This window comes from Theobroma umbraticum, unplaced genomic scaffold (genome assembly GCF_002168275.2).
Source record: "Theobroma umbraticum cultivar Fairchild unplaced genomic scaffold, ASM216827v3 scaffold_86.0, whole genome shotgun sequence".
Lineage (NCBI taxonomy): Eukaryota > Viridiplantae > Streptophyta > Magnoliopsida > Malvales > Malvaceae > Theobroma > Theobroma umbraticum.
In genome coordinates, this window is record NW_018397263.1 from 3181297 (window position 1) to 3207773 (window position 26477).

Below are 26477 nucleotides of genomic sequence, written 5' to 3' on the forward strand. Positions count from 1 at the left end.
AATCGATATTCATTATTCTCATGACTGGGACATGGATAATTGCAGCAAGTGAGGTATAAGAGTAAAATACCAAGAATGCGTACCATACAAAACTTCCCACTAACTGAACTGTGGTTGTGGCTTAGGAGAACTATGATGCGCCTTACAAGTATTATATATTATACACTTTGTACCAAGTTGAGACAATTAAAACTAACAAACATTTATATCTATGAACAACTAATAGACTGTCAGAGGAAAACATAACAATGGTGATTCCAGCTATTCTTCTAAGCGAGCTACCTCTTTTTCCCATTTCAGTCCAAACATCTGGCGGCCAAAAGGAACAATCAGATTATATCGGAAAACCTGCAATCATAAGATACAACTTACATTTACTTGAGACATAATTGATCTAAACATAGAAAAGAAACATTTTTAAGAGCTCAAGGGGTTACCTTATCATTGATGTCACGCAATTGTATCTTTAAGGCTTCAGAACACTCAACCCATTTGTTATGATCTCCATTGCATTTGCTCTCCCACGCTTTCTTCAAGGCGACTCGCCATTCCAATACTTTACTCCTGATCTCCTTGTTAAGTTCGACCCACTCAGGTGCACATCCGTTCTTTGAGAGAATTCTATAGAGAGTGTCTTCTGCTGGATCTGCATGAGGGTTGGTGTTAAGGTTAAGAGGTTTGCCTTTTCCTGGTAAATTCTCAAATTGACCCTCTTCCATTGAATGCCATATTCTTTGCTCAACTACATTGATAATGTCGGTTTCTGACCTGTCCAAAACGATTAATGACACAACCAAACCATTTAATTGCTCTGGTGAAGTGGAGATTAAATTGGGAAAACCTTTGCTTATCAAAAAAAAAATGGAAAAACCTTTGACACTATTAACGTTTTTACCCTGAATGTGGATCATAGAATTGAATAGATATATATATATATATATATATATATAAATATATAGTGCATCAGGCCATCAGCATGCGTTCAGTTCTAAGTCTTCCTCCAAATTAACAATGTTAGATTACAAACACCATAGCCAGCTCTCTTTCAAAAGTCATTCACACACCAAAGTCACAGTTTATAAGATCCCCAAACATAGTAAGCCAACCCCATTAAAATATGAGACAAAGCAGAGTAGACAATGTGGCCTATACAAGAAAACAACCAATACAAACCAAAAGACCAGTAAGCCAAATCAAAAGGCAGCTCAAATTTTATGTCAAGTGACTATTAGCACATAGAAACAGCCCCAGAACTATGAAAAATCACCATTTCCCAAGAAGAATCACCTTCACAGCCTAAACGGCTTAGCAACCACCAAAACATTAACCTCCCAATTAAAATCAAAATCCACAATTGTGGAAGAATTAAAAAGGTAAAAAGCATTTTTAAGTCTTAATTTGCCAACTAGTTTGCTTCCAATGCATACCTTCAAATTACAAAAATTCAAACTTCCCTTCGCTCCCCAAACAAAAAATTCTTCCGATTTCTCTTTATCAGTTAATTATATAAAAGAACCATGAAGAACTCACAATAATTGAGGGTAAAGTTACAAACTTACCATTATTTATTTAAAATTTTGAAAATTTATAATGTTTAGTTGAATATCAGATTAAAGTGAAGCCATGAATATACAAACAGACCTGACGGCGTTGCGTTGGCCACGTAGCTCGGGAGGAAGTTTACGGTCGTTGACAGCGTCTATCACGGCTGATAGACGGTCTGTTATCTTCTTCTCTCGCTTCGAAGATGAAGAATTTGAAGAAGTCGTTGCCGTTGATGATGAGGACGAAGAAGAAGAGGAGGCCCACCTGAGTCTACAACCACCATGGCCCACCAACGGAGGTGAGATCTCCGGCGTTGATTTGGTAATCAAAGACGAGGAAAACGTCGACAACGATGACGGTAGCTTTCTCACCATCCAAGTGGCCATGGGTGAGCCCAGAATCGAATCGCTCCTCACAATCAGGATTTCAATTAGACATTTGGTAAGTAGACGTGGCAGGTTAAGGTTGTGCCACGTTGCAACTTTTTACGTGGCAATTTTTATTACTGTCAATCTGACATGTCACGTCTGTGATATAAATTAATAAGTAATTTTTTAATTAATAATTAGTTAGATATAAATTTATTTGATTTTAAATAAAATTATACAAATTTGATTAATTATAATAGAAAATAAATATTTATTTAAAATTTTTTTATGTACTATGTTAAATAAAAAATTAAAATTTTAATTAATTTTTTTATTTATTTTTAAATTCACTAAAATCCTTTTGAACAAAATCAAAAAAAAAATAACAAATAAAAAAATTACATACTGTATAGTACTTATTCATTTAAAAAAAAAAGTGGCCTCAAATTGGATACAATAAAAGATGATTATGAAGAATATAATGAAAGTATGTTTCTCTCCATAAACATAATTAGTAATTATTGTTTCCATGGCATTCAGAGGAATCATGGGTGGCCGCTGGTTTGTCACACCTTGGGGTAGTGTAGAAGAAGGTGTCAAGTTGATATTGAACCAAACCACGATAGACAACAGTAGGTCTAATTGGGAGCTTTACTCCTCTCTGTCCTCCGGCGAAGTTGCTGGGAATGTTGCAAGTAGGATGCGGGGAAGAAACCAGCCTTACCAAGCATGATTTTGCCTGCAATTCTTTCCCGTTGATGAATTTGTTCACAACCATGTTGAACTGCCCTTGCTCATCGGTTTCATCACTTCCATAATACATGATTCTGCTTCTGTCATCCATGCATGTCACTGATACCTTGCAACCTGCAATCGTTTGGAAAAAAAAAATTTAGAAAAAAGAAAAGGTAAATCAAATCTTAATGAAGGAATAAACATTAATCGATCCTATATGTACCTTTGATGGGTTGGCTGCCTTGAGCCCATTCCCCATAGCCCTTGGTGCAGTCCTGGCACATCACTTTCCCACCCAAATTTATAACTTGGCGGGCAGGAACCACCGTGGCTTTTGCTTGAATGCTGCATCCCATCAAAAGTGATGCTGCAATTAACATCAGCGCCACCGTAGCCATCTTTCTTCACTCTTTTTCTTCGACAGGGTCCAGTACAGAAATGAACATAATTTCCTCTGAAAAAGCACAATATATAATAAACGGAAGAGTAGGGGTGGGAGGGCACTACTGATCAGACGTGCAATCCATTTTGCATTAGCTTATATGCAATAGTTTTAATGTATTTTCAGTCATAATCATGATGCCTAATAATAAAGATTCATGAATATATATATAGCTGGACCTATACATATTTTTATAATTAATACATGCTTATGATCCCCTAATAATATAACTTCTGGGGTAGTTATTTGGGCTTCTTTAGTAGTAGGTTAGTACAGCATTTTCTATGGAAGAAAGGCTATAGAGTCAACTAGGTATCTTCTTTCTTAAAAGGTGCCAAATTCAAGCTCTATATTAATTAATAGTTTGACCAAGTTAAGAGTTAAAAGCCTCATAAAAAAGGGAAAATTCAAAATAAAGGCCTCAGGTCCCCTTTGTTACAGCAGATGAATTATAGATTGTTTCATTAATATTTGGATTTGTTATAAAGATTTAAAAAGTGAGTTGTAAATTAAGTATAACATATAATTTTTTATTCATATAAATTATTGTAAAAAATAATAAAATAACTTCAATTATGTGATATTAATGAAAAAAAACAACCCAATATTCTTGTAATATTCCACACACATATACGTGTGCGTAGTTTGACTTTGGTCTTGAATTTGAATTAGTCGCTTAATGTTGAAATCATTTGGTGATCTATGTTAAAGGGGGGTTCTTTGACTAGTACTGGAGTGCTCACTCACAGCCTCCTTGGTGGCTCTACTGATTGCTTTCAATCATGGAAATTCATTCCGTGACCATTGGTTATGAAGAACAGGCAAATCCTAAAGACAGGGTAATTGTTCATTTATATAACCTACTATATATGTGATTATCAATATAATCATAGGAGCTGAAATAGAAATCAAAATCTTGAGGTTGATTTTTTTATAGATATTGTATATTAATATGTTTTTATATCGTTTTTATATATAAAAAAAAGTGGGATATAATTTAAATTGAATAAGGATTTCCATTGAGTCATGGGGTTTAACTCAGTTTTGGATTTATGAAGGTGTTATTATTCAGCATGGATTCAAAACGAAAACCCAAGTTAAGACAATTCACACCAGCTACCTGCACCGCCTATATATAAGACTTGCCTAACACGAAGGCCCCCTTATTTAAGTACCGAAAGTCTTGATAAATCAGAAACCGCACGCACTCTCCTCCATTAGCTCTACGAAAATCTAGAAAACCGGATTCAGAAGGACAACCAAAAAGAATAGATGAAGATTCTTCAACAGAATCTCGCTCTTAACCAACCAGGATCAGTCAAGATCATCCTGGAGGACGAAGACGATCTATGGCTTGCCTACAACCTTTTTGCCAAGGGTGACACAATCGTTGCCGACACCACCAGGAAAGTTAGTCACAACAAAAACTCTGCCAATGGCAAGAGGAAGGACTCAACTCGGGTCAAAACCAAACTCGAAATCAGAATCACGGACGTTGATTATGACAAAGACTCGTCGACAGTGCGCGTGCGGGGTAGGAACCTCGCAACCAATGAACTCATGGCGTCCGGTGCGTACCATACCCTGGAGATTGAGAGGAACAAAGAGATTGATCTTACAAAGAAACACTGGGACTCGGATGCCATTGACACTTTGCATGAAGGTTCTGAAAAATCATCAGGAGCCGACCTAGCCGTGGTGCTCTTTCAACAAGGGTCGGCTCAAGTGTTTCTGATTGGACACAAGGTCACAACCCTTGCAAAGGTTGAGGCTTTAAAAACCAACAATAAGACCGCCTCAAACAAGTTGTTTGAACAGGCTTTTCAGGCTTTTGTAAAGCATGTGCATTTCAACACCGTTCGTTGTGTTGTGTTAGGTAGCCCGGATTCTACAAAAGAAGAGTTTCGAGGTTATTTGTTCCAGGAAGCACAAAGATTGAAGATGAAATGGGTAGAAGAAAACAAGTCACGATTTGTAATGGTAAATATAGGGAACAAGAATAGTTTGAAGGAGCTTTTGCATGACAACGAAGTGATGGGATTGATTAAAGATACGAAAGCTGTGATGGAAATCAGGGCTTACAAGGAGTTTTCGGACTTGTTATTGACTGATTCGGATCGTGCATGTTATGGGCCAAGGAGCGTGGAAACGGCACAGGAGATGATGGCCATTGAGACCCTTTTGATTACGGATGATTTGCTTAGGAATAAAGAGATTGCATTGAGGAAAAAATATATGGAGTTGGTGAAATCTGTGAAGAAAGCAGGAGGGAAAGCGTTTCTGTTCTCGCCTAAGCATGTTTCAGGAGAGCAGTTGGCGCAGCTGACCGGTATTGCCGCCATTCTAAGGTTCCCATTGCCCGAACTAGATGAACTTGTGCTTTGATGGGATTTATTTACCATATTTTTCTTGTTTTAATTATTTCATTCAGTTGGCATTTTTTCTTTTTCTTTTGGGAAATTTGAGATTTCCTTTTTTGACCTGAGCTAATGGCAATACCTTAGGAACTCAATATTTATTGAATTTTTCATAAGTTCAATTCATAAATTAATATTAAACAAATCATTCTTATTATAATGTCCGCTTCCTCATGAATTCTTAAATTCTAGTTCTTTCATGCCACTTAGTGCACATGCGAGCTTACAACCAATAGATTCGGTCTCTCGATGGAATAAGAGAACTAAGGATATGCATGAATCATCATCACCACATAGAAGCAAAGGCCCTCGGTTTCGAGAGCCTGGGCCCTTGGCTTTAGCATTTTGGATTCGAGGTTTACTTTCTTCAATCCTAATATAAAGCTTCACTACTCTAAGAATCCATTAACAATTACAAACTTTAGTTTCGAGATATAACTACAATGAACTCAAAATTCTCCCACTTAGATTCCAAAATAAAGACCACAAATGATTGGTTTTCTTCTTCTTCTTTTCAGTTCAAATATTTTGTGAATAGCAACTTCAAAAACAGGACATCAACTTCTCAAAATCAAACCAGCTAATTTCGCCAAAAAGGGTAAAGTGCATAACTTAATAAAGTACAATCTAGTTTTGACTGAAGCTTTGTTTACAATAAACCAGCTGATCTGAGAGCAGCTTTAAAGTCTTCCTCATTCCTCCAGTCGGCCACCTGCATTGAAGATAAGATGTAAAAGCAATTAGATGAAAAACAGATGGGCATAAAAGAAAAATAACTAATATGAACCTCCACAGCCAGGTAGCGGGCTTACCTCTGCTACTTTGGTGCCAAAGTGATTTTCAATTTTGGACATTATCATCTGGTCCATATCACCGCTGAGCAAGTTGAACACAGCTCCTGCAAATCAAATAGAAATACATCTGAATAATTTGCTCTTCCACAAATGTTCATTATAAAGCGATTGGTTGGCTGCTTGAATCAATAACACTTCACCCTCAAATTATAACCAACTTGATAACACACACACAAAAGTAATAACATAAAACAACTACTGAATGGCATCAAATTGCACATGTTGTCTAACAAAAGTCAAAGCATTGGAACATCAAGAAAAAGCTTAACATTTTAGAACTACATATCTGGCTACCAGTCAGGTTTATCAAGCATCAGGAAGCAGTAATTAACACTTCTAATGAGAGATAAAATGGAATTCAATTGCCAGTATAAACCTTTTAAACAAGTAGCAAATAAAGTAAAATCACATTTTAATTCAGAAACCTACCCTTGCGGCCAAAGCGCCCTGCCCTACCGATTCTATGCAAGTAAACCTCACAATCAGGCTCTGTACGATTGTCATGCTTCACAGGAAGATCATAATTGATGACCAAATTAACCTGCAGCAAGATACAAGTCAGGATGACACAGCTTGTATACAGCCAGGCAACTCAGAGGAATAAGGAGAAGAGATACCTGTTGCTGGTCAAAACCCCGGGCAAGAAGGTCAGTTGAAATGAGGACTTGAGTCAAACCATCTTTGAACTCTTTCACTATCTTGTCTCGGTCTTCTTGCTTCAGAGCACCTTGGATTGTGGTAACCTCATAACCAAGGTCAACAAGTGACTTATGCAACATGCTTGCACTATTCCTTGTACGTACAAATATTATTGTCTGCCCTAGGCGCTCTCCAAATTCAAAAATTCTCTCTTTAATCACCAGAACCTTGGAAAGTTCATCTGGGACATTCACCTTGAACTGCTTCACTGACTCCAATGATAGTTCTTCCTTCTTGACAAATAGTTGATTGTGATCTCTCTTAACTATCCTTGATACAAAATTCTTGACCGTCTCACTAAATGTGGCAGAAAACAGAAGAACCTTGAAATTGATTCAAAACCATGCATGAGTCAGCCATTATTCTCCAATGCAAGTTGAGAAACTAAGTTTACAATGATAAGCATGCTTTCTAACTATACCCACATAGACTAGCCCTTGTAAACAATAAAGTACATATTCAAGCCCATCAGCATCAAGATGTTAGCATTTCAATGCATAGGCATTCTTCAAAAACAATAGCATGGACCACCAATTTCATTTCATTTTCCAAGTTTATTAGGCACCTGATTAATCCATATTGATCAAGTACTTTAAGGTACATCTTTCCAACAATCTCAAGATAAAGAAAAGTTGAGATAGTATGTAGAGAAAGGTTGACACACCACATCATAGATCAAAATTACATTTACATCAAATCTTTTATACAAACCTGGCAATTAGAACTGATCCTTTCAATATCCCTCATTATTCTTAAGGAGTCATCTTTAAATCCATCCTGCAGGCAAAGAAATGTAGATGAGCATATCAGTAATCAACAACACATTCCTCTAAGCATGAAATTTACTCAAACAGTTAGATCATATGGTAGCACTATATAATTAAAACAGTGTCCCTCATTCCAAAATAAATGGTCTTCAAACAAAGCCATTCCAAACCTCCTCAATGCTCCTCTCCTAAACACACATCCCAAAACAGAGAATTTAATGAATATGATAAACAAAGATCCTTGGAATGCTAGGCAGCAAATCAGAACCAAAATCACTTAATGGCACATCAATCCTACCATTTGGGAAATATAAATCCTTTGTCACCCCTCCTCATTCTTATCTGAACCCCATTATTGTCATCATGCTTTGGGCATCCTGTATAACTGTGCCTCAAAAACCTACCCAAGCAACTCCGACAACCATGCTCCTAAGTAATAACATTCCAATAAATTGAATAACATACAAAGAAATATAGTAAAAATTCTGAACACTTCTCCTAATATGCCAAAAGTTACATATTGGATGTAGCAAAATCAGTTCTGAAAGATGCAACCAAACTATTGCTGAGGCAGCTAAAAATACTACATACCACTAGAAAGATAAGCTGCAAGATGCCTTCTCAATTTCTGATTATTATAATTAAAACTTTATGATCAACTTCATTATCGTCAAGACTAAAACTATAAAATGATAAAACATTTTCTCGACCATAAATAAATAAGAATTTATTGAATAATGCAACATCTCTATACCTATACAGCTCACACCCAACTACACTAACGTAGTCAAGCATCATGCATAGACAATTTAGGTTCCAACACATTCCAGAACAAGAATCACAGAAGCAGCATTAACAAAATTTCTAAATTGCAACAAAGCAAAATGACCATAAGTTCCTTTTTTCCTCCCTTTTTCTAATACTGAGTACAATAGCATTATAAATTCTAAATTCCATCAACATCATAACATGCAAACAAGAAAAACAAAGGTTACCTCAGCCAGCATATGATCCGCCTCATCAAACACGAGAATCTTCACACAACTCACACCCAATTTCTTCACGGACATCCACTTCTTAATGGTGCCAGGAGTACCAATAACTACTTGAGCTGTAATTGGCGGCCGTTTATAAATCGGTATATAATTACTACTATCCATTGGAATGGCGCATTCTGAAGTTATCCCAGTATGCTTCCCCATCTTCCTAAGCACTTCCAAATTCTGCAAAGAAGACCAAATTTTATCTTCAAAACCAAAACCACAATTTCATTAAAACCTCAATAAACTCGAAATTCCAAAAACTTAACCTGAATAGCCAATTCTCGAGTGGGACAAATGCAAAGTGCTTGAGGAGCTTTTAAATTCGGATCGACACGTGATAGCATTCCAAGTGTAAAGCAAGTAGTTTTTCCAGAACCATTATGGGCTTGAGCAATTAAATCCATATAAGGGGGAGTTAAAATCATTGGTAAACTAATAGCTTGAATTTTACTAGGCTTTTCAAATTTCATCTCAACATATAATCCTTTCAATAATTCTGGTGATAATTTCAATTCCTCAAATGTAGACGCTGACGTGTACGGTGTATCCCCTGGTGTAACCTAGAAAAATCAAACAAATTTCAAAAGTCAAACCCCTAAATCGCAGTCGAACTATGAAGAACAAAGCTGAAAAATGTTTAGATTCAGGGATTTATACGGCTTTGATGTTGGAGTCTTCGGGTTCGTCGAGGAATTTGTTGATCTTTCTGTTCTCGTCGATTGCTAGGTTTTCCACGTCGAGTTCCGGCGCGCCTTTTTCCTCCGATGCTGAGGATGCGCTCGGTTCCTCCGGAGGGTCGTCTTCTAAATCGGCCCATCTTTTTGGTGCTTCAGTCGCTTTTTTGGCTTCTTGTGGCGGTGGCTCTTCGGCGGCGGCGGCGGCCGCCGAGGTAGAGGTGGAGGTGGAGGTGGCGGTGTCAGCCATGAAGTAAGGGCACAAAAGGTGAATCAGGGGTTTTGGGTGAATTACAGATAGGAGAAGAGACTATATTGTGGTACGGGGGACCGTTTAACCGACTTTGGGTTTAGCTTTAGCTTATTAGTGACGCAGTAATTTTCCTTTCTGCTTTTAAACAACCGCGAGATAAATGGGAAATTTACAGTTAATGTTTCTTTTTATTCGAAGGGTAAACAATTTAATCTTATTTACCTTATTCATTTTAATATTCAAAAAAGGGAAAAAAATTGAAGTTCGCATATGATATTTAAAAGAGAAAAACTTAAAATAATATTATTGTGCTTCGACTTGCAAGATAGTTACATATTAGCTTGTTGCATGATGGTTGTTTACTTTTTACATAATTAAAGTGTATAAAATTATTGATAATTGACGAAAATAAAATAAAACTATAAAAATTAAAATGCAAAGTTGATGAAAAAATTTTAGAAATATAAAAAAAATAATTTCTTTGTCTTTTTATTTACTCGATAAACATTAGTTGGGCCTTCATATCTGTTTGTGTAGCTAGCAGGCCCATATGAGCCCAGTGGACACTTTCTAAAGTGGGTTGGGCCCAAGCTTCCATTAATTTATATGAACAGAACAATCAAGGCTGTGAGGCCCAATGATGCCCATTTTTTGCTTTTGTTACAATAATATCTTCATGAAGGTAAGCGGATGTGATGTTCATTTAATTTGGCAGCATTCTTGCCAGAGTGTGCCTCCACTCTACTATATATCAATGTTTTGATAATACTTTCTTTATTGACTAACAAAAGCAGAACCTAGAGCACCCAAAATTAATTAATACTTTAATTTAAAATGATACAAGTCAATCCAAGTTAGCAAGGATAGGGTATCAAGTATCCAACTCGAATAAATTTCCCACCAAGAATTCCTTTTCAATTCTTAATGAAGACTTTACTTCACCCACTCTGAAAATCAAGAAAATTTGGCTGTCATACACTTTTTCTTCCTTTCCTAACACTAATTTGAATAAATCTTTATATCCATATATATGTTGATTTGTCCAAAGTCATCTTGCTTGCATTGTCAACTTCATATACTTTGATGTGCCCCCCACAATTAACCTTATATTCACACTTTCGCATTTGGGTTCATGGACTCAGTTTGCCCTTTACTCCTTTCTAAGCTAGAAGGCTAGAATCAAGCCTGTAGTTCAAATTATGGGTTAGGGTACTGTTTCTGGTCCACATTTTGAAAGCTGAAAGATAGAAGTGATCAGTCAATGCAACTTTTTCCCAGGTTCCATCAACTTCTCAATGGAAAGAAGTGAAAGCTACCCAACAAACCTTCTCAGTTGTGGCACACAAATTTGTTATGTGAAGAAATGCCTTTTAATTTGCCAAACTCACCTTTTTGATCCTTTGGCCAATAAGCCAACTTTAATCTAGGGGCCAGTTCAAAACTATATAGGTAAAATATATTAAGTTTATTCCATGTTTTATTAATTGTAATTTCACTCTAGCTCAAGCCCATAGTTGTGAGCTCAATTTTTTTAATAACATTTAGTGTATAAGCTGATTAACATTATTAATATAACTGATAAGAACACTTTCATTTACATGAATTTACATATATGGGCTATAACTTTATAACAAATTGGATTTCCCTTAAGCTCAAAACTATACTACGATTAAGCTTGATCATATATCAACTTCTCAAATCTATACTTACATATATTTCTTCTAAATAAACATAGTATGCAAAATTGACAGACTCAAAATGCATAATTATTTTTATGTAATGCTTATCTATTCCTCAAGAACTACATACATAATTTAATGGTAACTCTCTATGATCCCTACAACAATTGAGACATACAATGATAACTCCTTTGTGACAAGTTTTAATCATTTTCACGAATGCTTGTTCTTTTAGTATGTAAAACTGTTTTGTTATTTATTAGACAAACAAATGCATTTCAATGATCTTCTAATTCTAATACTTTCATTAGCATCAAGTGATTGAAACAATAGTTACTAAGTTACTGAAATTTCATAAACTTACTTAGCATTTCTATTAGTTTTAATCTCCTGAATCAACAAACCTCGAAATAGATAACCATATTTTCTGTGAAGAAGACCTCTTATTCCCAAATTTGAGCTGGATTGATTCATGGTTTTTGTGAACTAGAAGGCTGCTTGGAATAGATAAAGAAGGAGAGAGAGAGAGAGAGAGAGAGAGAGAGAGAGAGAGGCATCAAGGTTCAATAAAAAGAAACAAAGTCGATTTGTCAGCAAGAAAAGCAATCTTATGAAATTGAGGGTTGATCTTCAACTTTTTATATATTAAAAGAGTTTGGTTTGCTAAAAATGATCAATTGTGGGATTTTCTGGATGATCCTTGAGCTAAACAATTCACCATGAAGGGTATTCTTTTGAGTGAGTTATACTTCAAAGAATAGAGCCAAATATTTTCCAATATTGCTGGCTAATGAAACAAGAAGAAAGATCCAAATTAGGAAATTAAATGAGTTTGCTTCTACTGATGATTTCTATCCACTTTGTCATGGCTGCCCTTTTCAATATACAATGGCCAGAAAACCTATGGCATATATATGTCTCAATCAAAAATCCAATTTCTGTAGTTATATGCCAGGCTGTGTGCCTAATGAATCAAAACATTGCAGCTGCTTTTGGACTGCCAGCCTGCCACAAATTAACCATGAAAGTTATTGACTTTATACATACATACATACATACATACATACATACATATATATACATATAAGAATTTTAACTGCTTCTGATTATGCTAATTATTTCCTTAGTCCCCTTTTAGTTTTTTCTAACTATATACATATACTTTCAATCTCAAAATTCGAATCTTGCTGTCAGAACCACTCCACTATTCTCCTTTTTCTAGTTTTACTTGTGCTCCCTTAGGAGAAGACCTTAGGCAAAATCAGCTTGGGAATGACAACTACCTCCACCTCCAATCCTTTATCATTTTTCCACTTTAAAAAACACAGGGAAAACGATAAACCCTCAAACTCAATACTATTTTGTTCACCCTTTAGTTTGGTTTGAATAAATTGTCACATTCTGATCCTTTCCTCAGTGGAAAGAAGTAAACTTGTACAAAGGTATATATCTGATGTTATTCTTTCTTTAAATTAACTGATACATCTTTTTAGATGTTTAAGGTGGTAGACTGTGATGATCGTGAACGATTTCCAACTGTGTGTGCCCTCTAAAAGGCGTAAAGAAGCCCGCTTCTCAAATTCGAGCTGGATTCATTCCATGGTTTCTATAAACAAGAAGCACACCTTTAGCAAAATAAAGCAGATAAGCACCAGCATCCCAATAAAAGAATAGCGTTCCCCCACCTAGAAAAGGGTTTGTTAACAAGAAAAGCAATCCATTTTTTTTTAAAGGGAACGTGGTTGATGTTCCACTTTATTAAAAGAAAATTTGGAGGGAATTCTATCAGAAATGATTGACCATAGCCATGGGGGTTTTCTTTTGAGTAGGTTGCACTTCAAAGCAGGAAGCTTAAGATTCCCAATGCTGCTTAATCTTAACCAATGAAGCAAGAAGAAAGATATCCAAGTCATCAATTGCTACCAATCAAATGATAATTAGTAGTTTGCTTCACGGCTGCCCTTTAATAATGGCTGAAAATCCATGTCAGGTCTCAATCGGATATCCAACTTCTGTAAATATATGACAGGCTGTGCCTGTTCATTGAAAAGGACTAATTAAAAATAACAATTTGTAGCTGTTGGACTGCCACAGAAAGGCAAAACCATGGAAAATTATTTACTTTTTGAACAACTTTCTACTGGTCTGGTCCTCAAACTTCTAATCGTGCTAATTGTTGCCTTTGGTCCTCCTGCTGGTCTTTTCTATCTATTACCACATGAATCTTGCCGACTGGACCACTCCAATTTTTGAAGCTTTTAGTTCATGCAATGCAACCTATGGCATGCATTATGATTTTGGCCCCGACCCTCCATATAAAACATTACTTTTCTTATCAATTTTATTTTAGCTTAAAACTACTAAATTAATGATATTATAAGTTCAAATAATTTATATATATGTTTAATTAATTTATTTAAATGTAAAAGATTATAATTAAATCGATATGATCCAATTTACCAAATTTAAAAAAAGAAGAATGAAAGAGATTTTAACTCTGTCAGCGAAGTAGAATCCCTCATTTAATCTGCGGTTCAAACTTGCTCTGAAAACTTCTCTGATTTAACATTCTTAATAATTGAATGTCCCTATCAAACTTGATGGCTATCCTTATGTCCTTGAGTTGAGTGTTCAATTTAATCATTGTGACCATAAAATTTAAATATGTGTACATTATTTTCTTCTGAAATAACACAAATATATATATATATATGCTTACTTACTATGATGAAAACATGAATTCTAGACTCATAATAAACTTTTCTGAAAGTTTGATATGCAAAACCCTAATTAATTACACGCTAAATACAAACCCCAAACCTTCTAACCTTAAAACATCACATGAAATCCAATGCAAGGACATATCAAAGTCCAAGCAAGAACAAGGCTAAGGGTTTGTTTTTGCCATTCTTATCAAAGCCTTGTCTTAGGTGGCAATGACAGTACCACTGTGCTTAGACTTGCATGGGCACTTTACTTGCTATTGAACAGCGGGCATACAGAAGGCTGAGGATGAACTTGAAACCCAGGTAGGAATTAAGGGATCGGCTAGTGGAGGAGTCCGAAATAATAAACCTCACCAAAGGGCAAGCCATTATCAAGGAAGCATTGCGATTATGCCCTGCCGCGCCTCTATCAGCACCTCAATAAGCCAAGGACAATTGTACAGTAGCGGACTTCAATGTTCCAGCAGCCACTCGCCTTCTCGTTAAGCATTGCCCAACATTTGGGAAAACCCATCAGAATATGTGTTTGAGCGGTTCCTTAATTATTTTTCATATTCCAAGCTTTGGAATATATATTGATATAATTTTAAGGTTAAGGTTTTGTTTTCGTCATTGTTATTCTCTGCTTGTCAAAGAAAGATATGGAGAGAGTTAATCCATGAAGCAGCCGATCGAGCCAAAGCTTAGTGACTCGAAGCTCAAAAAGTAACAGCTGGACACATCTTCTTACCAGAACCAAATGGTACATCAAACTTGGCTTGTTCATTAAGGGACCGCTCAAACACAAATCCTGAAGGCTATTCCCAAATGTTGGGCAGAGGTTAACGAGAAGGAGAGTGCCTGCTGGAACATGGAAGTCCACTACTGTACAGTCTCCATGGCTTCTTGCGGTGCTGATAGAGGGGGGGCTGGGCATAATCGCAATGCTTCCTTGACAATGGCTTGCAAGTTGCATGATGAGGTTTTTTATGTCCGACTCCTCCACTCGCCGACCCCTTAATTCCCACCTGGGTTTCAAGTTCATTTTCAGCCTCCTTTAGCGCATGCCCGTTGCTCAATAGCACGGAAAGTGCCCATTCAAGTCTAAGCACAGTTTGGAAAGTGCCCATTAGGGGGTCAAGATACCCCGTACCACTAAGAGGGATGTGTCCAGCTGTCACTATGCGCTTCGAGTCAGTAAGCATTGGCTCGATCGGCTGCTTAAAGGATTAACTCTCCCCATATCCTTCTTTGACAAGCAGAAAATAGCAATGGCGACAACGATGCCTTTAACCTTAATGTTATATCTATATAAATTCCAAAGCTTGGAATGTGAAAAATTGAAGCTTTTAATTCCAAAGCTTTTATTATTTCTCATTAAATGTAGCACATATTTCCCTTTCAAAGATAGTGGGGTCCCTATGGGCTCGAGGCGCTACCGACAAATACAAGCGTGGCGTCAGAACTCTAGTCGCAACAGCTACGCGTGCCGTGTGGTGCCGATGCTCCTCTTTCGCCTCTTTGGTCAAGTCAGGCGTGCTAATACGCACCGTACACCCTTAAAATGTGGACAATATTACTACCTTGCAGTGTGCCTTACGGCTACTATTTTTGTCTTTGTTTTTAACCATTCTTATATTTTAATTTCATACCTTAACGTATTCAAGTACAACCTTTGTATCCCCTTTTTTTTAATTACAAACTGAAATTCTTACATTGCCCAAAATATCCCCTTATAGTTAATTATTAAATCTTGATTCAATAATTTTAATTACACTTGTCCTAAATATTTTCTTAAAGACCAAACTAGTTAAATCAGCATATCATAAACTTATATTCCTTAATATTGTTGTTCATTAAAAGCATTGACTTACTAAGACTTTTTTTCCTTTTAAAAAGAATTTGGTCAAATAAAAACTTAATAAAAAATCAATCAATATCTTCAAATTTGTACCCTTTGAAGACTTTAGGTCAACTTTATAACTTTTCTTCTCCTCTTCCTGGCATTTTCCTATTATCCAACATCACATGCTTTCTTTCTATACCAATATTGTAAAAACCAAACTTCTAGGCAAATTCCCCTAATATCAAAATATATATTTAAAAGTGTAATTACATAAAATTTCATGTTAAAAAAAAAAGTGAATCAATTGATGTACACAGTATAGCATGCTACCTACAAAGAATTTTACGGCCAAATGATTGCCAACTGAATTTCCTTGTCCATAATAAATGAAGGACAGTTTCGTCTTTTCACATCCTTCTGTTACTAACTATATTATTTCCCTCTATGTAGCTCATAATTAATCAACTGAATCCATTTCTCCTTTGTTTTTTTTTTTGAAAAATCTCCCGTTGATCACTCTCCCTTTCTCTTCACACTCTCGTTTTCTTTTCTTATCCTTTGCTTCCTCTCTTTTATTTTTCTCAATGCAGAGAGCCAAACAGGATCGATCTTTGTATTTCGATATCTCTTTATAAAGAAGAAACTCTCATATTCTTTTTCAATTTTCTCAAAGCCTTTGGAAAATGCGGGCTTTGAGTCTGCTGATCTTGGAGATTTTAGCAGTCTTGTCGGTGGTTTACTGTAATGTTATCCCACTGGAGAGAGCTTTTCCTTTGAACAAGAGAGTTGAGTTGAGTCATCTCGTAGCTCGTGACCAACTCAGACACTCCCGAATCTTGCAGGGTCTCGTTGGTGGTGTCGTGGACTTCTCTGTTCAAGGCTCCTCCGATCCCTACCTCGTCGGGTAATTTTAGCTTACCCCTTTGTTTCTTTATTTCTTTTTTTTTTATTTAAAGATTCTGAGGCTCCTTTTTTGGTTTTGCATTAATGGGTTTTGTTATTTTCTTGTTGGTGAATTTAAGCTGGTCTTTTTTAGACAAGTTTTTCTTTTTCTCCTTTAATCTGAATTTCTAGTTTATGCTCTTTGATGGATTTTCTTTGGTGAACTTGTGTAGTATGGAAATGGGTAACTTTTAGGTTCCTTATTTATCGATTAAGTTTTTTTTTTGTTATTATTTGGCGAATATGGCCTTTAATTATTTTCCTTGTTTTCTGCTTCATCTTAACGCTTGTTTTGACTGCTGAAGAGGTGGAAGATAATGAAGGCTGATGGAAAAAGAGGAAAGAAAAAAAAAAGAAGAAAGAGATCGCTTTTTTTAATTTTTTTGGGTATATCCAAAGATGAAATATTGTCTTCCTTTTACTTTTATTTTATTTGTATCGTTAGTTTTCTTGTCATTCAATTTTGTTGTTGTTGTCTTGAGTTCTTTTTGTTTTTCCACGCTTTCCTTAGCATGAAATGAAATTGATAATGTATTGGGATATAAAATTGATAGTGGCATTGATTTTGTTCTTTAATTCTTTGTTTTTTCTTTTTTTGGTTTAGGCTTTATTTTACAAAGGTGAAACTTGGATCTCCTCCTAGAGAATTTAATGTGCAGATAGACACTGGAAGTGACATATTATGGGTCACCTGCAGCTCCTGCCCTAATTGTCCTCAATCCAGTGGACTCGGAGTAAAACCCCCTTCCCTTTACTTTAATAATTTGATAAGTTTTGCAATGAAAATGACAATTGAAAATGTCATTGCTAACTTGTGATGTCCTGCATTGTACAGATTCAGCTCAGTTTATTTGACACGGCTAGTTCATCATCTGCTAGGCTAGTTTCTTGTTCAGATCCAATGTGTTCTTCAGAATTTCAAACTACTGCAACGCAGTGTTCTCAGAGCAATCAATGCAGTTACTCCTTCCAGTATGGAGATGGAAGTGGGACATCAGGTTATTATGTATCTGATATGTTGTATTTTGACGCTGTTTTGGGGCAGTCTTTGATTGCTAACTCTTCGGCTGTCATCGTTTTTGGGTGAGCTTCTATAACTCAATAGAGGTTGGCTGTCTGCTAAAATATAGGATTGGAAAGAACCATTAAGATAAATGAAACCAATGAAAAAAAAAAAAAGGGAAAAGCCTGACCAGCTTAGTCTTTTATGGAATTCTTCTTTTGAGATAAGGTTTCTTGGTTATCAATCAGTATAAGTCTGGTGTGATCTTTATATACAATGATGGACTAAAAAATAAAAATGTTTAAATGTCATGACAGTGGATTGGATTTAATACAATCATAAGTAATTGAGCATGTGGAGTGAGCTTGAAGTGAGATTGATGTTGAGTTCTGCTAGTGCACTTTGATTTGACCATAGAGGAGGGAATGTAAACTTGTTCATGTAAAAGGAAGTCACATATAGTATCTTCCATCTGCAGCAAAGCAATTTTGCATGTTATTTCTCCTTTGACTATGCCTTGCATCAAATAACAGTCTTAATGGCTGTTTGATTTATGTTATTCTCAATTTTCTTTGTTATTTAAGACTTATTCCCCTATGGACATGGCGTGTAACAGGTGCAGCACGTATCAGTCTGGTGACTTAACTAAAACTGATAAAGCTGTGGATGGGATATTTGGCTTTGGCCGAGGTGATCTGTCTGTTATATCACAATTATCATCCCATGGTATAACACCTAGAGTTTTCTCACATTGTTTGAGAGGAGATGGCAGTGGAGGGGGTATAATGGTTCTTGGTGAGATTATGGAGCCGGGCATTGTTTATAGTCCACTTGTTCCATCACAGTATGTCCTCTTTCTTGCATAACTTTTGTTGTTTTTGTCCATTCTGCTTACATTCTGACGTCTCGCTTATTCCCTCATTTTAACATGCTGTTGGTCACTTTGAATTTATTCCACTTACTAGTTAAGTGCTGGGGACCTGGGTAATATTTTGTGTCAATGAAAGAAAAAGTAGCATATTTACTGGTGCCTCGGTGGCCCTTCAGGCCTTCTCTCCCTTTCCTGCACCGTTTGTTTGGTGCTCATGCTTTTGGCTCTGATGTTGTGATTCATCATTTTCAAAAACTAATGCTTCATTTTTCCCAGCAATTAGTGTTTTGCTGGGTGGATTTTCTTAATATAAAAAAAGATTGGTCTTGCCGACAATTTGCACTGGCAGTGGTTCTAGAAATCAGATATTCCTCTTGCTCTATAATGGTTGTTTTTTACATCTTAAACTATGCTCTGATTTTAATATGTGGTATTATGGAGAAGGCATTAGTTGATACTGCTGTATATGTTCTTTCTATTACCACTCTTTCCAAGAGTCAAGGCTGCTCTTGAATCTTGCAAAAGCTTGGTTTAACTACCGTCACACATCATTTTTTTATATGATTTTGATTGGGGGATGGGAAGGAGTTTAGGGTTTTGAAGGGGCGAGGTTGATGTTGTCAACATGCTGAGTTTTTTTCTTTTGTTGGTGAATTGATGTATTCATGAACCATCATAGTCTTTGCTTGTGTAACATTTGTTCTTTCGGTTTCATTTGGAATATATGGCTACGAATTTTGCAGCAAGTTTGACCATTTCCTTATTTAAAATTTTCAGGCCTCATTATAATTTAGTTCTACAGAGCATTGCTGTCAATGGACAGAGTCTGGCAATTGATCCATCAGTTTTTGCAACATCAAATAATCGTGGTACCATTGTTGACTCTGGAACAACTTTGGCATACCTTGTGCAAGAGGCATATGATCCATTTGTCAGCGCTGTAAGTATGAATATTCTTTCAATTTTCCTTAAGGAAAACTAAAGTTAAGTGGTGAAATAGAAAACAAACATCTGTTCTTGAGATTGCACCCTGAAGGCGTAAGATATTTAGTTGTATTGAACTACCTTACAACTAATGTGTTCTGAAGTTGACTTGCATGTTAAATTGGCAGATAACTGCTACTGTTTCACCATCTGTGACTCCCACCATTTATAAAGGAAACCAATGTTATCTTGTCCCCACTAGGTAATTCTCTAGCTTTATTTTTCATGTAGTAGTTTCATAGTTATGTTTATCTTCGGAGACAATTTTTGTTTTCCTGTGCTTTTTTGGTATCCACCTATTCATCTGTTCCCTGCACCTAGTATCATTTAATCTAAATAAGATCAATATCTGTTTTATGTTCAGTGTAAATGAGATATTTCCCCCAGTTAGTCTAAATTTTGCTGCTGGTGCATCAATGACATTAAAACCAGAAGAGTATCTTATACATTCCGGTTTCTATGTAAGTTGTGCTACCTAAGTACTCTGTTTAATTCTACATTTCTCTCAAAGTTATGATGTAGAAATGATCACTGTGAATGGAATTTCTGTTGCATGAAGTGTAATATCACTTTGTTGTTGCAGGATGGTGCTACAATGTGGTGCATTGGTTTCCTAAAGGTTCAGGGTGGAATAACCATTTTAGGAGGTTAGATACTGGTTTTCTTTGAATGGATTAAAGTTTGGAACAAGAAACACTTTGCTTCAGCTCCCAGTTATATGTTTTTTTTTTTTTTTTGCCCTGCGGCATAATTTGAAATGAGTGTTGCATGAACTGATAAATCCTCAAAGTTAAGGGGACTTTTTGAATGGAGGATTTCAGCAAATTGCACCAGTTATTTTGCACTACACTATTTATAATACTCACCTTTTCATGTATTTGTTCGACTTCTTTACTTTGTTAAAGATGAATGGTTAGGTTTTTATGGTTTATTCATTTTGCAGATCTTGTCTTAAAAGATAAGATATTTGTTTATGATCTCGCTCGTCAACGAATTGGATGGGCTAATTATGATTGTAAGTTCAATTAAGAATATTATTATATGCCTTTTACCCCCACAATTTTAGTGTTTCATTAGCAACTTGACCCAGTGCCTCTTACATGTCTCTGAATTTCTACTTGTCAGGTTCATTATCTGTAAATGTCTCTATTACTTCCAGTAAGGACTTCATAAATGAAGGACAGCTGAGTGTGAGTAGCTCAACAAGAGAGATGCTATTCAAGCTTATACCTTTGAGTTTTATAACTCTACTAATGCAACTCTTAGAGTTTGTGGAGTTCCAATTTTTGTAATTTAAACCTCAAGTCTGAAAATTCATTCTTTGTTCTACATATAGTAGATTGTCCGATCTTTATTTATGGTGATCGGCAAGGCATTTGTGCTCTTCAGGAAGATAGCAAAGGTAGTTATCTCCAGAGTGTAAGATCCTTCTCTGATTTGGATTGCTTGTGAAGAGGGCAGGAGGTCTTCTACTTATCTGGTGGATAACTTGGCCTTCTCCCATGCCAAGCATTGCTAGACTTGTATATTATCTCTGTTGTACGGGTAATATGTTGCCATTGGAAGTTGGAAGCAGAACAAGGGCACTCAATTTTTCTGATCTGGTTTTAGCTATACGTGTAGAAGAAGTAACATTTGGTGTCCGTCCATGCTACAAGTCAATTTTTGTAAACATCATTGCTTGTTTGGTAATATAAAAAATGCTGATAATTGCCCTGATAATTGCCCAGAATCATTGAATGCTCCTTTATGTTGTTGATGGAAGTGAGTTTACAACCTTTTTGACTCATTCCACTCTCACACATTTCAGATTTTAATCATGTTGTGCAAGTTTTAGGGAGAGCGTGAATTTCGCTCCTTGTATCTCTTTACTTAAATTAAATTCAAGACTTATCGTATCTTTTTACCCAAGTCAATTATACATCACTATCATTGCATTGATTTTTTTATTCGTAAATCGTTAGTCTATTTCGATCTTAGGATTTTTTTGTGGGAAATTTACATGAATAGTTGGGTGAGGTCAGATAATATTTATCAGATTTTTATTTTTAATTTAAAAAATGTCTAATTCTTACATATAAAATAAACAAAAAATTTCAATTTTTTAAAAATATTTTAGTGAAGAGTAAACGTTATTGTGATTAAAAGATATATAATAAAGATTGACTTCAATTTTTATGATAGTATTAAAAACATGAGATATCTATATCAATATATATATATATATATATATTTTTTATTTTTATGTTCAAAAAGTGAAAAGAAAATAATAAAAATACAAGGGATATGGAAATGGGACAGAAGGCACGTGTCCGTGAATGAAGGCGGGGTGTTTGGGTAAATAGAGGATGTAAAAGGTTCCCGAAAATCATAGGGAGAGCGGACTGTAGAAAGCGTTTTTCCCCAAGTTTGAAGCAGTCTTTTGGTTTTAGGTCTCTTCCCTTTTTTAACCTTTTACGTTTGGAGTTTTCTTTCGCACGTGTTAACAAACAGAAACCCGCCTCCAAAATTTCCTCACGCGCCTCTCCGACTACACTCTCCGCTTCCTACTATTGTATTGAGGAAAAGTTCTGACTTTCAATTTTGTGTTTCCCTTTATAATAAAATATTGGAGAAAATGGGGAAGCGGTGGAAACGCTCTAAAAAGGCGAGTAGGATAACGCAACGGATTGCATTGCTTATAGTTGAACGTCCCAAGCTCTCACCTTGCGTTCATGCAAAAAATTCTCTGCTCTTTTCATCCCTCTTTCTCTCTCAAACAAAATCAAACTCCTTCTAAATTAATCACTCTCAAAATAAAACCGAAAGGAAACGCCACTTCTCTCTCTCTCTCTGGTTCTTTCCTTTATTGTTTTCTAGAACAATCCCAAAACGCCATTGCATGCCATTGTCGGTTTTGTTGGGTATAACAGTTTTTCTCTTCTGTTGGAAAAGTGATCAACATCTACACTAGTGGGAATTATTATATAATTAATAATGGCGGTTCCATCGGCGGTAACGATGGCGGCGTCGCCGGCTTCATTGTACGTTGGGGACTTGCACCCTGACGTCTCTGACGGCCAACTCTTTGACGCTTTCTCTGAGTTCAAGAGCTTGGCCTCTGTCCGTGTGTGTAGGGACTCTTCTACAGGAAGGTCTCTTTGTTATGGCTATGTCAACTTCATATCTCCTCAGGATGGTACGTCAAATATTTTAGTAACCCTTTTTTCTTAAAAAAAAAAATTATTACTTCGTTTCTTTATTATTGTTGGAAGATTTGATGATCTTCTTTACATAAGTTTTGGCTTTTGCTTAAACCAAATATATTTTCCAATTGCCAATTACGTTTGATCTTTGAGATTTGCTATCGGGTCGACTTCCAAACCTGTATTGATGTCCTTGTTTAATAGAAACTCATTAAATTTATCGAAAGCGAAGGTTCAAGATTTACACCTATGTTATTAGTTCAGACATCATCTTTGTATTACTGATCTCACAGGAATTACAAACTTTTGGCTTTCATTGATTTATTCTGCTACAATCTTGGTTTTCTTTATTTTTTTTATCATTTATATTCCATTTATTCTGTTTATTGTATGCCCTCCTATATAAGCACTCTGATTGTGGAGGAAGAGTTAATTGGATGTCGATGGGATGTTCTGCAGTTGGTGGTTTCTAATTTCATATGTAAATTCTCGGTTAAACTAAAATGTATTTTCCTCTTTTGGGTTGACCAGCACATCATGCTATCGAGGCAAAGAATCACAGTTTGCTGAATGGAAAGATGATAAGGGTGATGTGGTCGCTTCGAGATGCTGATGCAAGGAAAAGTGGAGTGGGGAATGTGTTTGTTAAGGTAGTGAACAGATGTTAATTTAGATTGACAAATATTATCAATTACTACTTTCATTTTCTTCTCTTGAATGTGATATGCATTTGGTTTGTTTTATTCAGAATTTGAGTGATACGATTGATAATGTGGGACTGCAAGAGTTATTTCGCATGTTTGGGAACGTAATATCTTGCAAAGTTGCCACATTTGAGGATGGGAAGAGTAAGGGGTATGGCTTTGTTCAATTTGAGTCAGAGGAATCTGCAAATGCCGCTATTGAGAAGCTGAATGGCTCCACTTTGGGTGATAAGCAGATGTAAGGACTATTTTCTTTTTTCTGTTAGCATTTTGCCTCTGTGTTGTAATGATTATATGTTTTGTGGTGCAGATATGTTGGGAAATTTATGAAAAAGAGTGATCGGGTAATGCTAAGTCCTGATGTCAAATACACAAATTTGTATATGAAGAATTTGGATGCAGATATCACAGAAGAGCTTTTGCAAGATAAATTTTCTGGGTTTGGGAAAATTGCTAGCCTGTTTGTCGCAAAGGATGAAAATGGTGCCTCAAGAGGCTTTGGCTTTGTCAACTTTGAGAGTCCAGATGATGCCAAGCGGGCAATGGAAGCGATGAATGGTTCACAACTTGGTAGGTTTTGTTAACACTTTTCTTTTTTGACCTTAACTGCTGGGAACAACTGACTGATACACCTCTCTTGTTTTGATCTACGGTTGTATTGATTAGGCTCAAAGGTTCTATATGTAGCAAGGGCACAGAAGAAAGCAGAACGGCAGCAAATATTGCGTCGTCAGTTTGAGGAAAAACGGAAGGCGCAGATCATGAAATATAAAGTAATCCTGCGCTCATTTCTCTGGCTGATGCAATTCACATGCTTATCCTTTCTTGTTATTTATTATCATTCTACTATATCTTTGTTCAAATTGCAGGCTTCAAATGTTTATGTCAAGAATATTGATGATGATGTGACTGATGAAGAGCTAAAAGAACATTTCAGTCAGTGTGGTACAATTACTTCTTCAAAACTTATGCGAGATGACAAAGGAATAAGCAAGGGGTTTGGATTTGTGTGCTTCTCTACCCCTGAGGAGGCCACTAAAGCAGTTAGCACATTTCATGGTAAGTTAATGAAGTGGAAAAGAAAAAGGATTGTGCTACCCATAATGGCGATCATCCAGTATGCCTCTCAAGTTAATTAGTCACTCCTTCTCATTGAAGTTGTCAATGATCTCATCCTTGTGTATCTTACAGGACATATGTTTCACCGCAAGCCGTTGTATGTAGCTATTGCCCAAAGGAAGGAGGATAGACAAGCACACTTGCAACTTCATTATGCACAGCGTATGGCAGGATTAGCAGGGCCTTCCACAGCTGTTCTCCCCGGAGGATATCCTCCACTCTATTACACAGCTCCACCTGGCGTTGTTTCACCGGTACCTCCTCGGCCGGGGATGATGTACCAGCCTTTAGGTTTGAGGGCAGGTTGGAGGGCTAATGCCTTCACACCTCCAACCAGACCAGCCTTTCAACCATCATCACTGCCCATGGTATTTATTTATTCTGCTCACTTCATTCCAGCAACATCAAATTAATTAGTACATTAGCGGTTCAAACTACCAACTGTTCCAATACTTAATATATTTTTTGTACCATAGGTTCCTAGTGCTACAAGACAAACTAGGCAAAACCGGGGTAGGATGAACGGGCATGCTCTTCTGCAGGGTGGTTACTCTGTGCCCCAATTGCAACAGCCCGCTCAATCGGGCACTACTTTGAAAGATCAAAGCAACCATCAGGTTTGTTTTTCTCTTAACGTGATTCTATTTTTGACATGTTCAAGCTATATTTCAAATTTTCTGATCCCTGCAAGCTATATATTGCAGCGGGTTGGGCAAGCTAAATATGTGCCAAATGGTCGTGGACGAGAAGTGAACAGGGGTTCGGGAGTGCCACCAGCTGCTTCCAATTCTGTTGCAGTTGTATCACAAGGATCTGAGATGCTGAGTAGTATGCTTGCTGCCGCTTCCCCTGAGCAGCAAAAAACAATTCTTGGTGAACGACTCTACCCCCTTGTTCAGAAACACCAGGTAATTTGCGTCTGAAGGCATGTTATAAAATTTAAGGATTTTTCTACATATAGGGTTAACTTTTTCCTCTTTTTTTTTTTTTGCAGCCTGATCTGGTTCCGAAGATACAAGGGATGCTTTTAGAGATGGACAACTCTGAACTGCTTCTTTTACTAGAGTCACCAGAATCCTTGGCTGCCAAAGTGGAGGAAGCTGTGGAGGTTCTCAAGCTCTCAAATGCTAAAGTGTCTGGCCAAGATGCCCTTCATCCAAGTTTCCTGTCTGCTGAAGTTGCAGTCAACTGAAAAAATGGCAGTTGTCCTTTTTTTTTTTTTTATAATTTTTGCTTGCAATTACAGTATAGGGATATTGATCTTGTTAAAGGATGTTGTTTTGGTGCCAATTTTTTTGCTTATAGAGATGCAATGCAAACTACTATTTTACATCAGAGGCTTAAGAACTCTATAATATGCTGATCCTTACTCCATAAATTAAGATGTTTCAGGTCATTCTTTAAAGCCATGTAGTGGAACTTCGTTTCCACCACCCCAGAGAGCGCGACTAGTATTACCATTTTTCAATAATAATCCAATTTATTCTAGTATATGCGTGGCAACAAAAACAATACAACTGACGATCCAAAACCAACCAAAGAAGTAGCCGAAGAAAATAACTAGACTCAAGTATAATAATTCAGGTTAGAGAAAGAAATCCAATAAATTTGGACAGGAACTCTTTCAATATAGCTTCCAGCT

The 26477-nt window shown here is 36.4% G+C and overlaps 5 protein-coding genes and 1 pseudogene across 5 annotated transcripts; 3 read left to right on the forward strand and 3 right to left on the reverse strand.

Moving 5' to 3' along the window:
* Window positions 1-56: 56 nt before the first annotated feature.
* Window positions 57-1949, reverse strand: LOC110420720 (Tetratricopeptide repeat (TPR)-like superfamily protein). Its single transcript, XM_021434095.1, has 3 exons — window positions 1642-1949; window positions 438-768; window positions 57-348 (listed from the first exon to the last, which is right to left on the reverse strand). Exons 1-3 carry the CDS (start codon window positions 1929-1931, stop codon window positions 262-264), a joined length of 708 nt encoding a protein of 235 aa, XP_021289770.1. The 5' UTR covers window positions 1932-1949; the 3' UTR covers window positions 57-261.
* Window positions 1950-2277: 328 nt separating this feature from the next.
* On the reverse strand, window positions 2278-3069 carry LOC110420833 (Pollen Ole e 1 allergen and extensin family protein). The gene is made up of 2 exons (XM_021434212.1): window positions 2872-3069; window positions 2278-2780 (listed from the first exon to the last, which is right to left on the reverse strand). The coding sequence occupies exons 1-2, from the start codon at window positions 3044-3046 to the stop codon at window positions 2425-2427; spliced, it is 531 nt and encodes a 176-aa protein (XP_021289887.1). The 5' UTR covers window positions 3047-3069; the 3' UTR covers window positions 2278-2424.
* Window positions 3070-4290: 1221 nt separating this feature from the next.
* On the forward strand, window positions 4291-5820 carry LOC110420860 (protein PELOTA 1 pseudogene; annotated as a pseudogene).
* A 126-nt stretch (window positions 5821-5946) lies between these two features.
* On the reverse strand, window positions 5947-9881 carry LOS4 (P-loop containing nucleoside triphosphate hydrolases superfamily protein). The gene is made up of 8 exons (XM_021434246.2): window positions 9528-9881; window positions 9137-9430; window positions 8823-9050; window positions 7772-7837; window positions 6979-7383; window positions 6791-6902; window positions 6320-6405; window positions 5947-6219 (listed from the first exon to the last, which is right to left on the reverse strand). The coding sequence occupies exons 1-8, from the start codon at window positions 9792-9794 to the stop codon at window positions 6157-6159; spliced, it is 1521 nt and encodes a 506-aa protein (XP_021289921.1). The 5' UTR covers window positions 9795-9881; the 3' UTR covers window positions 5947-6156.
* Window positions 9882-16422: 6541 nt separating this feature from the next.
* On the forward strand, window positions 16423-21549 carry LOC110420637 (Eukaryotic aspartyl protease family protein). The gene is made up of 10 exons (XM_021434019.2): window positions 16423-16931; window positions 17574-17703; window positions 17805-18052; window positions 18589-18816; window positions 19621-19783; window positions 19956-20029; window positions 20192-20288; window positions 20411-20474; window positions 20771-20842; window positions 20953-21549. Exons 1-10 carry the CDS (start codon window positions 16711-16713, stop codon window positions 21117-21119), a joined length of 1464 nt encoding a protein of 487 aa, XP_021289694.1. The 5' UTR covers window positions 16423-16710; the 3' UTR covers window positions 21120-21549.
* Window positions 21550-22734: 1185 nt separating this feature from the next.
* PAB7 (poly(A) binding protein 7) lies at window positions 22735-26027 on the forward strand. Its single transcript, XM_021434092.1, has 10 exons — window positions 22735-23005; window positions 23544-23662; window positions 23761-23954; window positions 24027-24286; window positions 24383-24489; window positions 24586-24775; window positions 24908-25203; window positions 25312-25452; window positions 25540-25743; window positions 25830-26027. Exons 1-10 carry the CDS (start codon window positions 22804-22806, stop codon window positions 26025-26027), a joined length of 1911 nt encoding a protein of 636 aa, XP_021289767.1. The 5' UTR covers window positions 22735-22803.
* The last annotated feature ends 450 nt before the right edge of the window (window positions 26028-26477 follow it).

Coding starts and splice junctions, on each gene's coding strand:
- LOC110420833 (XM_021434212.1), bottom strand. CDS start 3,046: ATGGCTACGGTGGCGCTGATGTTAATTGCAGCATCACTTTTGATGGGA. Junction 2,781..2,871: donor AGGCAGCCAACCCATCAAAG/GTACATATAGGA, acceptor AAACGATTGCAG/GTTGCAAGGTATCAGTGACA.
- LOC110420720 (XM_021434095.1), bottom strand. CDS start 1,931: ATGGCCACTTGGATGGTGAGAAAGCTACCGTCATCGTTGTCGACGTTT. Junction 769..1,641: donor GGCCAACGCAACGCCGTCAG/GTCTGTTTGTAT, acceptor CGTTTTGGACAG/GTCAGAAACCGACATTATCA. Junction 349..437: donor TGCGTGACATCAATGATAAG/GTAACCCCTTGA, acceptor TTATGATTGCAG/GTTTTCCGATATAATCTGAT.
- LOC110420637 (XM_021434019.2), top strand. CDS start 16,711: ATGCGGGCTTTGAGTCTGCTGATCTTGGAGATTTTAGCAGTCTTGTCG. Junction 16,932..17,573: donor TCCGATCCCTACCTCGTCGG/GTAATTTTAGCT, acceptor TTTTTGGTTTAG/GCTTTATTTTACAAAGGTGA. Junction 18,053..18,588: donor TCGGCTGTCATCGTTTTTGG/GTGAGCTTCTAT, acceptor GGCGTGTAACAG/GTGCAGCACGTATCAGTCTG.
- PAB7 (XM_021434092.1), top strand. CDS start 22,804: ATGGCGGTTCCATCGGCGGTAACGATGGCGGCGTCGCCGGCTTCATTG. Junction 24,287..24,382: donor GATGAATGGTTCACAACTTG/GTAGGTTTTGTT, acceptor TGTATTGATTAG/GCTCAAAGGTTCTATATGTA. Junction 25,204..25,311: donor AACCATCATCACTGCCCATG/GTATTTATTTAT, acceptor TTTGTACCATAG/GTTCCTAGTGCTACAAGACA.
- LOS4 (XM_021434246.2), bottom strand. CDS start 9,794: ATGGCTGACACCGCCACCTCCACCTCCACCTCTACCTCGGCGGCCGCC. Junction 7,838..8,822: donor CGGATCATATGCTGGCTGAG/GTAACCTTTGTT, acceptor CTTTGCCTGCAG/GATGGATTTAAAGATGACTC. Junction 6,903..6,978: donor GGGGTTTTGACCAGCAACAG/GTATCTCTTCTC, acceptor ATCTTGCTGCAG/GTTAATTTGGTCATCAATTA.